The 13,017-nt window shown below is 41.6% G+C and overlaps 1 protein-coding gene across 1 annotated transcript; it reads right to left on the reverse strand.

Moving 5' to 3' along the window:
• Positions 1-203: 203 nt before the first annotated feature.
• LOC138951005 (uncharacterized) lies at positions 204-12,009 on the reverse strand. The gene is made up of 6 exons (XM_070322702.1): positions 11,928-12,009; positions 6,458-7,120; positions 4,616-4,779; positions 3,862-4,350; positions 3,239-3,609; positions 204-2,313 (listed from the first exon to the last, which is right to left on the reverse strand). The coding sequence occupies exons 2-6, from the start codon at positions 7,106-7,108 to the stop codon at positions 1,934-1,936; spliced, it is 2,055 nt and encodes a 684-aa protein (XP_070178803.1). The 5' UTR covers positions 7,109-7,120; positions 11,928-12,009; the 3' UTR covers positions 204-1,933.
• Between the last annotated feature and the right edge of the window lie 1,008 nt (positions 12,010-13,017).

Below are 13,017 nucleotides of genomic sequence, written 5' to 3' on the forward strand. Positions count from 1 at the left end.
CCATATTGCATTGGCACGGCATTCAGTTACAGCTTCATGTTTGTCAAAGGCCAAAGAAAGCAACTTTGGTCGAGAACCTGTAACAGTTGAACCAATAATTTGAAAACAAACAAACAAAGAGAAGAAAACACACACACACACACACACACACACACACACACACACACACACACACACACACACACACACACAGGTCACGCTCCTAGGTTACGAGTGTTTATTTCATACACTTCACATGTGGCAGGCTCTCACATAAAAGGCAAACACGATTGTTTCTATCAGTTTCTAATTGGCAGCAGGTTTAAAAACGAAGAAATAAAACTATAAAAAGCAAATTACAACATTAAATAGAATTAAAAAAACAAGCAGCAAAGTGAACATGAATACACATAGAGTCGGTACAACCTTTCTTGCAAGGTGACACAATAAGACTAACGGGACTGCTGGCAACTACCACCACAAATCAAGAGAAACGGGGTGTATGATGACTTACCACACTAGGAGAGAGAAACTGGTTACTGGCTATTAACAGCACAAAAGAAGAAAGATTACGTCTGCTGCAATGGAAATTATTACATAAAATAATTATATCCAACCAATATTTTATTAAACAAAATGGGATTACGAACATCGAATAAGTGTGAAGTTTGTAATGAATTAGACACCCTTGAACATTTCTTTTTTAGTTGCCAAGAGGTGATGAAGGGTTGGAAAATATGTACAGATTTTGTTTATAAGAAAATACATGTTGCCATCATTTTGAATGAAGAAAATGTATTTTTGGGTTATTTTAGGGAAAGTTTGAAAAATGTTTATATTTATTTTGTGAATTATTATTTAATTACCAAAATTAATGACCATTGGAACATTTATATATGGGAAAAAGTTAGATTTGGGTGTATTATTGGAAACTGAGCTGAACATTAGGAATAAATTTATGTTATGATTATTTTTATTTATTTATTTATTTAAACATATTAGTTTACTGATAAAGTTTGTTGATTTAAAAAATAAACACATTTGACTGAGAAAAGAAAAGACATATGAAGAAGGTTTGCTCCAAGCCACACACACACACACACACACACACACACACACACACACACACACACACACACACACACAAACAAAAACAAAAAAAGGCAAAAAATAATTGTAGTAGCAAACCTGCATGCAACTGAGGTTAAAAAAAATTTAACAAAAAAAAAACTTACCACACTAGACCCTGCACAAACAGGCAACACAGTAAGTCTTGTAAAATAACATTGCATACACACTGACATATTCCATTTCGCCCATCAGATGAACGAGCTATCGGGTTGTGGTGCAGGATTCTGAAAAAAACAATCACTCCCTCATGTATCAACAACCTTAGGGAGTAAGAGATTACCTGCTATTCAGACTGTGTCGTTAGACAGAGTTTTCGTTCATACGTAATGTGTGCAGTTTGCTTTTGGAGGGACAATTGCGAGTTTGACGCAATTCGTGTCATGCTCTGAAAGCGAGGTACAGTACTAGTATACAATCTTGCACACACTTGCTTTAGTAGCGGCGAAGAAAGAAAGCGTCAGACGTATACGTCTTGATTTTAACACTTGATAACTTTACTTGGCATATCTTACCATAATAGGGTAGGTTGCAGGAACTCACACACACTAAGACATACCACCAAAACAACAAATCGACGTCGTCAGACAGCTTTTCAGCAGAAGGCCAAAACTGATTATTTTGTTTATGAAATAGTGTATTTGTACCTGGTATAGATAGAACGATAAAATAATGTTAAGTCATGTATTGTACATCGTATTTTAAAGAATATTTCTCATGTTCTCAATGTTTATTCCAAATTTGGTAGCGCATTCCCCTTCATACCATGATCCTTGCTAGCATGCTGTGAGTTGTAGAAACAGTGAGTACCAGCCGCAGTTGCACGTCACGGTTTGACCCAAATGAGCAGGGACGTGCACCGTGACATCGCGCATAGACGACCCCAGTCCTCGTCGTCATACACTGGCTTGGAGGTCTGAACATAGACAACAATCTTCCTCTCCAAGCCCTGGACAAACCGGCTGCCAGCTGCAATGACGTGGTCAGGTCCTGCCATGGTAGCTACATATTTGACACCAAGAGCGTCGCCTGTTTCTAGAACTGTGACCGGTATGCCTCCATCTCTCAAACCTCGTACGAAGCCGCTGGCTGGGTTGGTCACGTTACCTGAAGCGTCATGCTCATCATCACGGAAGAAAGAGTCCCAGGAAAGTACGAAGACATCCCTGTAGCGCGGCGGTTGTGGCTTTCTTCCTTGACATCGACCTGTCATCAAAAACATACAACACATACATTCGTTATAATAGCATATTGATATGACGTCTTCTACAAACTGTTATGGAAATAATGGGAACACCACTCTGAAGGTAATACCTGGCAGAGATCACATGTACAATTTAATACAAAATGTGTTCGGTAGTTTCATGGAATTGCTGCACACACACACATGCGAAAATGGTACCTTATTTGCATAAACCAAAACTCTTTATGTAAATCTGAGCACATTTTTAGAATAAACATGACATGTCTATTAATTTGAATTAGCTAATTCTAAAGAATACAATACAATCATTGTAAAATGCCGGATATGACGCCTCCAAACAAAGTCTGGAGATATCGTCTGGAATATTTGTATGTAAAGTTTCATGAAGATCTGTCAAGTACTTTCATGGGAATCACTCAACACACACACATACATACACAGAAAAACAAACACAAACACAAACACACACACACACACACACACACACACACACTCACTCACACTCACACACCCACACACACACATACACACACACACACACGCACGCACGCACGCACACACACACACACACATGCACGCACGCACACGCACACACACACACGCACGCACGCACACACACACACACACACACACACACACACACACACACACACACACACGAATTATAAAGAATACAATACAATCATTCTAAAACGCCGGATATGACGCCTCCCAAACAAAGTCTGGGCATATCGTCTGAAAGATTTTGTATGTAAAATTTCATGAAGATCTGTCAAGCACATTAATGGGAATCACTCAACACACACACATACATACACAGACAAACAAACACAAACACACACACACACACACACACACACACACACACACACACACACACACACACACACACACACACACACACACACACACACACTGGAAGCTCACCAGTGTTTCCAACGTGCAAGGTATCAAGGATTCTTGCGACCTCGTTTCCGCATGCTTCACACTCATACGTTTCCTGTTGTGGATCATGTCCATCGCCGCGATGAGTCACTTCTCGCACAGGTGGACCATCAGCAGGCAGCGGAGTTGAGGATTCCTCATAACCCTGGACATTTTTTCTCTCTCCTAGAGCGCGGTGCTGAGCCACGTGACGAGTGACTGACGGTGGTGTCCTCAGGCCAGTTCTCAGCACAGCCTCGGTCAGCAATGGAGGTCTGAAGTTGTGGTAATTGGAGGCAGCCCAGAGGTGTAACCCTGGCCCCACACGCTGGCTGAGCTTGGTGCAAAACTCGGCAAAGTGAATTTCACTGTTACTGAAACAAAAGAAAGAGCTTTAGAAGCATAGAATAAAAATTCTGTTTGAGAATATTTGCACTGTATGTTAGTTCATCAGATACAACAATGGTTCGAATTTCTTGGCCAATGTTCATTTTTAGACAAATGAATAACTTTTGAATTTTGGCATTTGGATGAGGCATGTGTTAGCACATTGTAACGTATCAGAATAATTCCAGTGTAGACCTTGTATTTAACATGCATTCATGAAAACATATGATGTTACTCACTCGGTATAATCATCACAAGCTTCGTCCACGATGACAAAGACGTTATCTGGTACTGACTGACTGAGTTCTCTCAAAGCCTTGTTGAGCTCCATCGGCAGATCATACATGTGCAGGTGAATCAAGTGTTCATCTGCTTGTTCCGCCATCTCCCTCAGCTGATGAGCGATCATGTGTGACGCCGCCATGTTGCCCTCCCGTGTGCTCACGACATGCACAGGTTCTTTTTTGTTCTGAATCCAGTCTATTGCTTTCAGAATCAGAACGAGAGATTTTCCTGTACCGGGAGGACCGCAGACGAACACCAAAGGAGACAACTCGTTCTGCAACACGTCCAGCTGAGTAGGATGCAGTACAATGTCAGCTGGGGCGAATCTGTTCGCTGTCTCTGCGACCCCTTCCCCTGGCAGACGGAGATCAGAGCATTGGGCTTTTGCCAGGCCGGGCACTGCTGAACACGGCACAGTGACTGTGGTCGCGGGCCCTCCAAACCTGGAACGGTTGACAGATGGAACATGTCAGACAAGTGCAAGATTAAGAGTAAACCCTGCGATTAGACTGTATAGATAGCAACAGGGATTATCAAGATTTTCGGACAAGTCCTAGAAGTATCTCTCTCTTGTTTTTACCCAAAAGCATTAATTCCCTAAACATCTTCACGCATCTAATACAACATGACACAGTCGAGTTGCATCCACCCACCCATCCCCCCACCTCCGCCCTCCACACATACGCACACATACATAGACAAACGTACCGTGACACGAGGTCCACATAAGTATCATCCGTCATGGAAGGGTCTTGCCCGTCTCTTTCAGCACACTCTCGCCACCACTGGGCAGGGTTGCTCACATCATCTTGTGTAAGACACAGGGTGGTGGGGTCTGTGGTTGGACTGACCAGCAGACAGTCACGTAGATCCTGACAGAGGAGAAAACAAACACACTTATATAGCGCCATTTGTTATACAGCGCGTTTTTGCTGCAGTTGATTTTGTAACCTCCACTGAGAGAGGCACATCCAAAGTCTCCTCGTATCACTTGCTCACAATATTTGGCAAAGTACGGTTCCCCCTATACCCCCATCCCATCCCACCAGTATTGATCTGGACTGCTTTTAAAATATGTCATGGAGTCATTTCAAAGTGTGTTCACAAAAGAGAGATCATCCATGTTATAACTAGACCATATCTTCACACGTGTGTATGTCATGCAAATGACGTCAAGGGGGCAAGCTATCTGATTGTATAAATATGCGGAACTACTTTTGCAACAACGTGGCGACTTCCACGAATTGTTTAATAATATTTCCAAAACCGTGAACAGTTTCCTGAGCAAGGAACTGTACAACTACCGGTACTTCTTTGTAGAACCAGCATTTGACAAAACTTCATGACACCACAAGTGAGTCGCTGATGCAGTACGACTACTCTAATTGAAATGTGTGTTTACAAAAACCAGAACAAAAACACTCAGAAACACTTTGTATAATGTTTGTGTAAGTGCAGATACCTCTATAAGTGTTACGATTTATTTTGCTGACACATTTACCGTACAGCTCGTGGGTACTCGGACATTAGTTAGGTTGCCTGTTTCGTTGATCGCAACAGTAAGTTCCCCAACATAAATTCTGGTTCGTTGTATCAACATGAACTCTTGGGACTTCCAATTTATCTAGACTGTTACAATTGAAATGGTGCACGGTCTAAAAAAAGAAAAACAAATATTTCCTAACAAAAAAATATATTCGCAGTTTCCACTACAATTGTATTCCTTTGGGATGAGAAAATGTACGCACCTTCGAGTTCTACTTTCCCACCATCATTTTAGACGAGAGGTTTCTACATCTAACTTTACATAACGTATGCCATATCCGCATTTTTCCAACCCCACTAATACTAGATTCCCTGACCCCATATTTTGTCGATTTCTGTAACAGAGAAATAGAGTTATCTTTTCTTGTCTTGGTCCACGCTTGGTAAGGTATCTTCGTTTCTATTTTGTTAATGAACCCCGCTATGAGTGAAAAGTCGTGAAAATGATGACAAGGGTTTCAGGCGTATGTCTGAGTGGAAGAATGCTCTCATTCCTGGTTAAGCCTTGGTGGCTTGCTAATCTTTACAAGATAAACTAAACAGCAAGGACGTTGTATTTTAATTGATGGCACCTTGAATTGCTGGTTTGCTGCTCATATGCGGAGTCATCTCGGGGATCATTAAAGTCTATAATGCAAACGTCTGGTGGCTGAAAAACATGCACGCGGGGAGTAAATTAAAGGCCGCTGTAGGCTATCCTCGCGAACAGCAGTTCAATTTTGTTTGAAGAATTTCCCAAGGAGAGAACGTTTGCTCAAATGAGGAAACCAAATCTGTCCTTCGTTGGCAAAACGTTAGTGGCAGCTTAACACACATGTTAAAGACAGTCAGCACAACAATGAAATAGAACATTTCAAAACGCAGATACCGGGTTGTATCTACACCCTGCTCTACATTCAGGGAATGTTTGTTGAGAAATCGTACCTACTGGTCCTCTCTGTGGTAATAACACCATACACTATCGCACGCAAGTACACGGGACAACTGGTATTGATATTGACCAACCTGCTGCAGCTTGAGATTGGCACCTAGAGCTGTACGCAGTTGGTCCCTGGTGATGTTGGGCACCATCAGCGTTGTCCTGATCCTGGGCTTGTTCTGATCGTGTGACACAAGGTGTTGGAGCACGTCGCGTGCCTTCTGCATCTGCGTAACGGCTTCTTGCACTTTCTTTGCAATGGTTATCTGCTGATCCACCACTGACATGTTAGCCGTGGAAACGTTATCTCCAAATGCTTTGAGCTCACATGCTAAGATTCCGTACCTTCTGTGAATAATCAAAATGTCAAAATCTCCCTCGTGTTTCTTTTGTTGTTTTAAGATGGAGTCTTTCGGTTTGGGTGGTATAGGTTTGTGGGTACAAGACAGATTGTTCAGATACTCGTTGAACTGGAGCTGTGAAATGACAAACATGGCTTGCCCGCGGGACACCTGGTGTAAGCAGCTCAGCACCCGATTATTTGCAGCGTCATCACGAGCGTCACTTTCCTGGCTCAGAGGCTGTAGGACGTACACAGTGCGCCCTGCTACCTTCTCTTCATCGTGTTGTGTTCTGTTCATGTACACTGCAGGCACAAAGTAGGACTGTGTGGAGAGCTCCGGATACCACTGCTGAACGCGCTGTTTGCACATTGCCAGGTCGGGTTGCGCTGCCATGTTGACTGTTGGCTGCTGACAAATAAGAACCGTGGTTATTGTGCGTGTTTGTGTATGTGTACGTTTGTGTGTGTATGTGTGTGTGTGTGTGTGTGTGTGTGTGTGTGTGTGTGTGTGTGTGTGTGCATGGTTGTGTGTGGTTGTGCGTGTGTATGTGTGTGTAAGTGTGTGTGTGATTGTGTGGTTGTGTGTGTGTGTGTGTGTGTATGTGTGTACGTATGTGTGTGTGTGCGTGTGTGTGTGTGTGGATGTTTGTGTGTGTGTGTGTATGTGTGTACGTATGTGTGTGTGCGTGTGTGTGTGTGTGTGGATGTTTGTGTGTGTGTGTATGTGTGTCTGTGTCTGTATGTGTGCGAGTGTGTGTGTGAGAGAGAGAGAGAGAGAGAGAGAGAGAGAGAGAGAGAGAGAAAGAGAGAGTGAGAGAGAGAGATAGAGAGAGAGAGAAAGAGAGATTAAGAGACTGAGACATAGATAGGGACAGAAAAGAACAATAACAATGACAATTCTTAATTTTTGGAGGGTAACAAGAATAAGCATATTTATGCTTTTATGCATCTGGCCCTCGCCCTAAAGAGGGCCTAATCTACTTTAACTACAACTACCAAACAAACATAATTAATGGTAGAACATATAAGTTCATGTACAAGAAGCGCATTATATAGAAACATTGTAAATCATAAGGTTTGTTTGTTTGTTTGTTTGTTTGCTTAACGCCCAGCCGACCACGAAGGGCCATATCAGGGCGGTGCTGCTTTGACATATAACGTGCGCCACACACAAGACAGAAGTCGCAGCACAGGCTTCATGTCTCACCCAGTCACATTATTCTGACACCGGACCAACCAGTCCTAGCACTAACCCCATAATGCCAGACGCCAGGCGGAGCAGCCACTAGATTGCACATTTTAAAGTCTTAGGTATGACCCGGCCGGGGTTCGAACCCACGACCTCCCGATCACGGGGCGGACGCCTAATCATAAGGTAGTGTTCAAAACAGGGTGCAAAGCAATACAGAGTGATATAAACGCAAAGTAAGCATACTTTGCAACGTTAATTAGCTCAGCAAAACAATGATCGATGAGCCAAATCACAAATAAACATCAATTCAAATAATGAACAACAGCATCTGAAGGGAACATACCAATCAAGTTTGTAGTTTCATAAAGTCATTAAATAGAATATATATTTGGTTCTAAAATAATTCGTGTTGGTTGATTGCCACAGGGCGTTCGGAAGAGCGTTCTACACTACCCGTCATAAAACAGTACACAGATACATTTAGCTGTAGATCGTTGTGATGCGGCCAGTTATATAAAAACCAAGTATATTGCCAGAAAGGTCATTCATTCCCCTACCGTATGAAGTAAAGAGTTTTATTGTTCATAAACTAGTGTTTATGCCGTGTGCCAGAGACCTAGGACACCCCCCAAAATCAAATTCCCAAAAGCAAACTTGCAGACAGGTTTTAAAACCTGGCCGCATCACAAAGATCTACAGCTAAATGTATTTGTGTACTTTTGTATGACGGGTAGTGTAGAGGCTGTTACCTGAGTAAACAAGACTATACTTAAATAAGTATATCCTAGCAAGAGGAGTGTTCAATTTCACCGACGCCCAAAGTGGGCCACATGTCCGGAGCATGTGTATTGCACAGATCAGACCCACACCAATACCATTTGCGCTTTCAGTATGAGTCCTATATGGGTTGCCTAAATGGGCACATCTGAGCGTGCTGGCTGGGATATCAGGCTCAGACACACACAAAGAGTAAGCTTTCGTTTCATATAACAAACACGAAAACAACACTCATTGTCATCATTTTCACCAGTTTTCATTCACAAGCACCTTGGAAATAAATCTCATGTTCCCCATGCAATAAATCCCCGGTTACCATAGTTGCAGGAAGCAGGTTATATAGAGCTTAAACAATGACCACGGATTGATTACTGGAAAATAACCGAGTTGTCGTCATTGTTTAAGTTATTTACACAACGAACAACACGGGTCGAACATGCAGTAATGCAGACGACATTTTGTAGGCAATTTCATTTCAGCCTAATCACTCAGAGTGTCAAATGCGCGTCATTCTAATAGTCCCCTCGATTCTGACACAAACTTTACTTGTGAGGGTATTAAAAGTCGAACTCACGTTTAGCTAACGATCTACATGTATACATTTTAACATTGAAGAAATAAAGAAAACAACAAAGAATACACATAATCTGCTGGGGTGAAAAGTGCTGAGAGAAGATTATGAGTTGGCCGAAGCGGTGAGAGAGAGAGAGCGATCAAGACAGACAGTGATTCAAGGCGCACAACTCTAATACTCTTCATTGGCAACCGCTTAGATCAATCCCGACAACAAGATCCTGATTCAAAATCCTGAGCGACGAAATAAGAAGTAAACTAAAACAGTATGCTTACAGTTTTGTTCATGGTCAATGTCGCTCAGATCGGTGTTTTGAAAGTCTGGACATTGTTCATTAATAAACTTCCGAAGAAGGCGCACATCCGAATCGGTTTTTTTCATCGTGTTTTTGTTTTCGCTGTCCTTCAGCAGTTTGGTGACATCACTGTCAGATACTGCGCTGAATCGCCGTTTTTTTGGTGCCGGTGCAGCAGCCGGGTCATCAAAAATGTCCCTTGTCGATAACAGTTTAGCGTTCGTGGGATACCTACAGCTTTGCTTGGATTACCCTGTCATTTCATTCAAACTTTCTATTTTTCGTCGATTTTTAGTGGGTCCCTTCTGTTTTTTTGTCAGATCGATTTCGAAGGTATTGTTATTTGAGCAGCGGTCACGTGATCCCTGTAAATAAATCTGTAATCCAAAAGGTGATCCAGATAGTCAAGTGCACGGCCTTAACTGACATCATTATAAGGTTTGAATAAAATGAAACGGAGATTATTCCCTGAATTTGAGTGCAACATTTATCGCAAAATTTTGTGTGTGAAGTTTAGATAGTTAAATACAGTCTACACAAAGTTCAAATGGTGCTAATTGTATGTTGCAATTAACTGTACAAACTTACTCACTAAACATTTTGTTAAATATATTTCGTTTCGATTTCTTAAGGAAAAAAAAAAGTCGCGTAAGGCGAAATAACAACATTTAGTCAAGCTGTCAAACTCACAGAATGAAACTGAACGCACTGCTTTTTTCACCAAGACCACAGTCATACTCGTAGTTTCGTCAGTCCACCGCTCGTGGCAAAGGCAGTGAAATCGACAAGCCATGCAGAATAGTGCGGTAGTGGTCGCGCTGAGCAGGATAACACGCTGTTTTGTATGTCTATTCTTTTTAGCTTACTGAGTTTGTTTTTAATCCAAACATATCATATCTATATGTTTTTGGAATCAGTGACCAACAAGGAATAAGATGAAATTGTTTTTAAATCGATTTCGGAAAATTATTTTCAATCATAATTTTCATATTTTTAATTTTAAGAGCTTGTTTGTAATCCAAATATAACATATGTATATGTTTGTGGAATCAGAAAATGACGAAGAATAAGATGACATTAAATTTGGATCGTTCAATAAAACAAAACATTTTTAATTACAAGTTTCCGATTTTTAATGACCAAACTCATTCATTAGTTTTTAAGCCACCAAGCTAAAATGCATTACCAAAGTCCGTCCTTCGTCGAAGATTCTTTGGCGAAAGTTTCAACCAATTTGATTGAAAAATGAGGGTGTGACAGTGCCGCCTCAACTTTTACAAAAAGCCGGATATGACGTCATCAAAGGTATTTATCGAAAACATGAAAAAAGTTCCGGGATATCATTCCCAGGAACTCTCTTGTCAAATTTCATAAAGATCGGTCCAGTAGTTTAGTCTGAATCGCTCTACACACACACACAGACAGACAGACAGACAGACAGACAAACAGACACACAGACAGACACACACACACACACACACACACACACACACACACACACACACACACACACACACACACACACACATACACCACGACCCTCGTCTCGATTCCCCCTCTATGTTAAAACATTTAGTCAAAACTTGACTAAATGTAAAATGGATTATATATTTGCTTCCATGTAACTCTGCTTTTAAACCTCATTTTAAATCACGACTGACGAGTGGTTATAGGGAGGATCAGGCCGGTTTTGCTCGGTGTCTCTGCGATGTGTCTGTGTTCGCGCGCGCGCGCGCGTGTGTGTGTGTGTGTGTGTGTGTGTGTGTGTGTGTGTGTTTGTATGTGTGTGTGCGTGTGTGTGCGTGTGCGTGTGCGTGCGTGTGTGTGTGTGTGTGTGTGTGTGTGTGTGTGTCTCTGTGTGTGTGGTGTGTGTGTGTGTGTGTGTGTGTGTGTGTGTGTGTGTGTGTGTGCTTGTGTGAGAACTTTTTGAATCGAAAAACCTGCATCGAACCAAATGATAAAATCTATTGTTTCATTCGCGGTTGGCAGCTTGGCGTACGTGCATCTCGAATATTTGACCTCATCTCGTCTACAGGCTCGGACGATATATTCAACCCCCAAAATAACATTTTGTTGCATCTGTTATGGGTCCTACGTCCGTTAAAATCCCGTACCGACGCCGATGTGAAGTAAAGCACGGGTCTACCTTCGACACCTATTAAGCAGCAATTTCCTACGCTCTATCGCCGACATTCGGTTCTAGCTCTAAAAATAACTTACGGAAACATACCAACCGCTCTACCGACATGTTATGTAATGCCAAACAATGGTAGTTATCGCTGAAGCAGTAGTTTGCCTTTAATCCGGATGAAAACCAAAAACTTAGAAGGAAAATGGAAAAGTTTGCCTTGAATCGCGTCAAGGGTGGCGTTCACCTGTAGGTAGGATTTGAGCCGGTTATCATCCGTGTATCAGCATCGACTGACGACAATCTCACACCTGAAAACACGCACTTCACATATGGCGGTAAAACACCATAGAGGGAACACACACACACCCTTTTTATATTTAGTCAAGTTTTGACTAAATATTTTAACATCGAGGGGGAATCGAAACGAGGGTCGTGGTGTATGTGCGTGCGTGTGTGTGTGTGTGTGTGTGTGTGTGTGTGTGTGTGTAGAGCGATTCAGACTAAACTACTGGACCGATCTTTATGAAATTTGACATGAGAGTTCCTGGGTATGAAATCCCCGAACGGTTTTTTCATTTTTTTGATAAATGTCTTTGATGACGTCATATCCGGCTTTTCGTGAAAGTTGAGGCGGCACTGTCACGCCCTCATTTTTCAACCAAATTGGTTGAAATTTTGGTCAAGTAATCTTCGACGAAGCCCGGGGTTCGGTATTGCATTTCAGCTTGGTGGCTTAAAAATTAATTAATGACTTTGGTCATTAAAAATCTGAAAATTGTAAAAAAAAATAAAAATTTATAAAACGATCCAAATTTACGTTTATCTTATTTTCTATCATTTGCTGATTCCAAAAACATATAAATATGTTATATTCGGATTAAAAACAAGCTCTGAAAATTAAATATATAAAAATTATTATCAAAATTAAATTGTCCAAATCAATTTAAAAACACTTTCATCTTATTCCTTGTCAGTTCCTGATTCCAAAAACATATAGATATGATATGTTTGGATTAAAAACACGCTCAGAAAGTTAAAACAAAGAGAGGTACAGAAAAGCGTGCTATCCTTCTTAGCGCAACTACTACCCCGCTCTTCTTGTCAATTTCACTGCCTTTGCCATGAGCGGTGGCCTGACGATGCTACGAGTAAAATGGCATTGCGTTCAGTTTCATTCTGTGAGTTCGACAGCTACTTGACTAAATATTGTATTTTCGCCTTACGCGACTTGTTTTTTTTACCTCGGTCTTGCTGTGGTTTCTTTATGTCAAGTTCCTAATCTAAACACTCCGATAACAATGGTCGCACAACGAGGCAGGCTACAGCACAGCTAC

Source organism: Littorina saxatilis, linkage group LG16 (genome assembly GCF_037325665.1).
Source record: "Littorina saxatilis isolate snail1 linkage group LG16, US_GU_Lsax_2.0, whole genome shotgun sequence".
Lineage (NCBI taxonomy): Eukaryota > Metazoa > Mollusca > Gastropoda > Littorinimorpha > Littorinidae > Littorina > Littorina saxatilis.

Coding starts and splice junctions, on each gene's coding strand:
- LOC138951005 (XM_070322702.1), bottom strand. CDS start 7,108: ATGGCAGCGCAACCCGACCTGGCAATGTGCAAACAGCGCGTTCAGCAG. Junction 4,351..4,615: donor TATGTGGACCTCGTGTCACG/GTACGTTTGTCT, acceptor CAACCGTTCCAG/GTTTGGAGGGCCCGCGACCA. Junction 3,610..3,861: donor GCTTGTGATGATTATACCGA/GTGAGTAACATC, acceptor CTTTTGTTTCAG/TAACAGTGAAATTCACTTTG.